The sequence below is a fragment of the Protobothrops mucrosquamatus genome, unplaced genomic scaffold (assembly GCF_001527695.2).
Source record: "Protobothrops mucrosquamatus isolate PMUCROS unplaced genomic scaffold, P.Mucros_1.0 scaffold_182, whole genome shotgun sequence".
Classification (NCBI taxonomy): Eukaryota; Metazoa; Chordata; class Lepidosauria; order Squamata; family Viperidae; genus Protobothrops; species Protobothrops mucrosquamatus.
Window position 1 is genome coordinate 126,305 of NW_015386258.1, and position 3,249 is coordinate 129,553.

The window sequence follows — 3,249 nt, forward strand, 5'->3', positions numbered from 1 at the left end:
GTCCCAAATAAGTAAGCAAAGGATTATAACTTCAGGATGAGTAGGTATGCTTAAGATTGTTATTAAGCACCGAAACTCAACTCTTTTGACAAAATGTAGGCCTCAAAATATGATGAGCTTGGTAGCATCATATATTTTGCTTTCTGGAAAGATGAAAGAATTTAAATACATCAGCAGAAAGATAGAAGAGTTATTTTGCTAAAATGAATAGAGTGCAATCAGAGGCTTAGAAAAGATATACAAGTAGTCCTCGACTTAACGACCACAATTGCGACCACAATTTCTGTTACTAAGTGAGACAGCTCTTAAGTGAATTTTTGGCCCATCTTACAACCTTTCTTGCCAGAGTTATTAGGTGAATCTGGCTCTCCCATTGACTTAGTTTGTTGGAAGGTCGCAAAAGGTGATCGTGTGATCCCGGGACACTACAACCACCATAAATATGAGTCAATTGCCAAACATCTAAATTTTGATCATGTAACCATGGGGATGCTGCAACGATCATAAATGTGAAAAATGGTTATAAGTCATTTTTTTCAATGCAATTGTAACTTCAAATGGCCATTAAATGAACTGTTGTAAGTTGAGGACTATCTGTAGTTCTAATGTTTACTGTCATAACTGCCTATTCTATTGTAAGTTCAGGACCAATGCCAAACAAGTTTCTTTTACAATTCTTAAAAATAGGTACGTACCATGTAAGAACAGAATCACGATATGGAACAAATAATTTCCTCCTGCTTTGATTTTGCTCAGATAGTGCAGAAATAACTTTCCCCAGAGTTAACAAGGATTTGTTTATGCTTACTCCTTCCTGTATTGATAAAAAGAAACATCAATGCATTTAAAATCCTAATTTCCCATGGAAATAGATTTTCAGCACTGTAATACTATAGAACCACCTTCTCCAGCCTGGTGCCCTGCAGCTTTGCTGGAACTAGAATACCCAGGATTCCTAATCAGCATGGCAAATGCCAGTTGAGAGCTTTGCAATTTGCAGCCCCATCACATGGCATTGAATACTATGGACAAATAATTACGATATTATACAATTGTTTTCTACTCTCAGTTTGCAATTGATACCCTCAAAAATCAAGTAACCTATCCAGTTTTGGGCACAACACCTAGACACATTCAGATAAATCAAATGGTATTCAGAGAAATGTAATAAAATGATGATGTCAAGATATGTCCATGAGCTTTGATGGCACAGTGGTTAGAATGCAGCATTGCAGGCAAACTCTGTCCACAGCCTGGAGTTCGATCCTGACTGGCTCAAGGTTGACTCAGCCTTCCAGCTTTCCAAGTATAGTAAAATGAGTAACAAGATTGTTGGAGGCAATATGCTGACATTGTAAACTGCCCAGAGAGTGCTGTAAAGCATTATGGGGCAGTATACAGTATAAGCCTAAGGCATATAAGTCTAGGGTGATTGATAGAGTAACAACAGATGTGGTCTTGCAGGAATTGGCTGATTTCCAATTGTGGTTTTTTTTCTTATACTATTATATGCAGTTATACGTAGTTCTCAGCTTAGGACCATAATGGAGGCTGTCCATTACACTCATAAGTTCTGATTGTCATAAAGCGGGTCATCCATGTGACTGATCCAATCTTCTGACCTTTTTTGTGGCAATTATTAAGTGATTGTTATTCTTTATGAGCCGAATTTGATAAAAACCGGAAGTAAATGCTGGTTTTCCACAAAAGCCTGGCAAAACATGGTCACGTGACTATGGGCGCTGCAAACAGCCATAAATGTGAGTCAGTTGCCAAGCACCCAAAATTCAGTCATGTGACCACAGGGGGGACAGTTGTCAGAATTTCAGAATCTGAACATAAGTACTCCTAGGGAGATCATTCATAACTTCAAACAATTCTGGAGCGGCCAGTCATATGTTGAAGATCACCTGTATAGTGATACTGATTAATAAATGTATTTTGATGTTACAGGCTTGGTATTCTTGGTTCTTACTGTGAACATATACAATTTGAGGTATTGATGCTTTGTTTTAGACTAATGATTTATTGTTGGTATATTTATTTTGTACATGTTACTAACTCATTTATAGCTAGAAATAGATCACTCCTTTTGGAATTGACTCATGGGTTCTAGTCATATTGTTTTATGGATGCATTTTAATTTTGTCTCAAATTTTATTTACTGTTTTTTTAAGAGAGATTTATAACTGCTCACAAATCACTCACGAACTTCTTGTGCTGGTGTAAGACTGCAATAAACTGACTGATTTGTGCATGTTTTACTCTTGTAAGCTGTATGGAGCTGACAATAATTAGATGATCAAAAATTAAGTCTTATAAATGATCATATGAACTATTTGTTTTGCAATTAAATCCACCAACATCCAAAATCTGCAGCAGCATATCTGTTTGGTATAGAGAATGAGACAAACAACGCAAGCACTTCCATCTGAAAACTGTCTATGTATACATTTTACCTTCAGTCTTTCTCCACTGGTTTGACCTGTAGAGCAGCGTTCACTCCCTGCTAAGTCTATTAGATTGACACGACTAATGATTCTGTGTTCATATTCTTTCTTTTCCACAATCTCTGTCTAAAACAAATAAATAAATCATTATGATTAAACACAGCCTGAACACTATAAATTCCCTGTGGCAATAAATCAGTTTATATATTTATAAGAAATACAGAAGGATCACTTCCTGCATGCAGTGTGGTTCTCCAATATTTAAAATTCTAATAGCAATAACATGCATAGTCAATAAATGCTGCCAGCACATTAAAAATGAAAATATAGAAAGAAAAATCTGCTGCTAACATCAGAGGATCAGTTTTGTTGATAGATGCCTCTTAAATAGGAACGATTATCACGTCTGCTGTAGGTTAAAGAGGGCAACGCTCAAGACAAATGAGGATTCTGAAAATTCAAGAGGAAGCAGTTTTCATTTTCTGCCATAATTCATCAAAAGGGTGAGCTTTGTAGCCAAAAGAATTTTGATCAGGAAAGATGGAGAGTCATGCTCCTTAGAGAAGGGATATTTCATGCCCCTTTTTGTCATGAGTCAAAATCATTTCCTGACCAAGATAATGACAGGGAGCGCTTTCACACAATTTATGACTAAGTCATTTAGTGACTGAAATTTCAGAGAACCCCATTAAAATAGGTACTCTTCATTTAGATTCAAAGTTCCAATGGCTGCCCCCCCCAGTCACATGATCACATTTTGGGCACTCAGCAACCAGCCTGCATATACAGCCATCTGCAA

General features: G+C 36.7%; 1 protein-coding gene across 1 annotated transcript in view; it reads right to left on the reverse strand.

Moving 5' to 3' along the window:
- The window catches only part of KIF14 (kinesin family member 14), a 49,530-nt gene that overhangs the window by 27,000 nt on the left and 19,281 nt on the right, over window positions 1-3,249 (reverse strand). The window contains exons 9-10 of the mRNA XM_029285736.1: window positions 2,460-2,576; window positions 696-814 (exon numbers count right to left, since the gene is read on the reverse strand). Coding sequence (XP_029141569.1) covers window positions 696-814; window positions 2,460-2,576 — 236 coding nt within the window. The remainder of the gene's footprint in view (window positions 1-695; window positions 815-2,459; window positions 2,577-3,249) is intronic.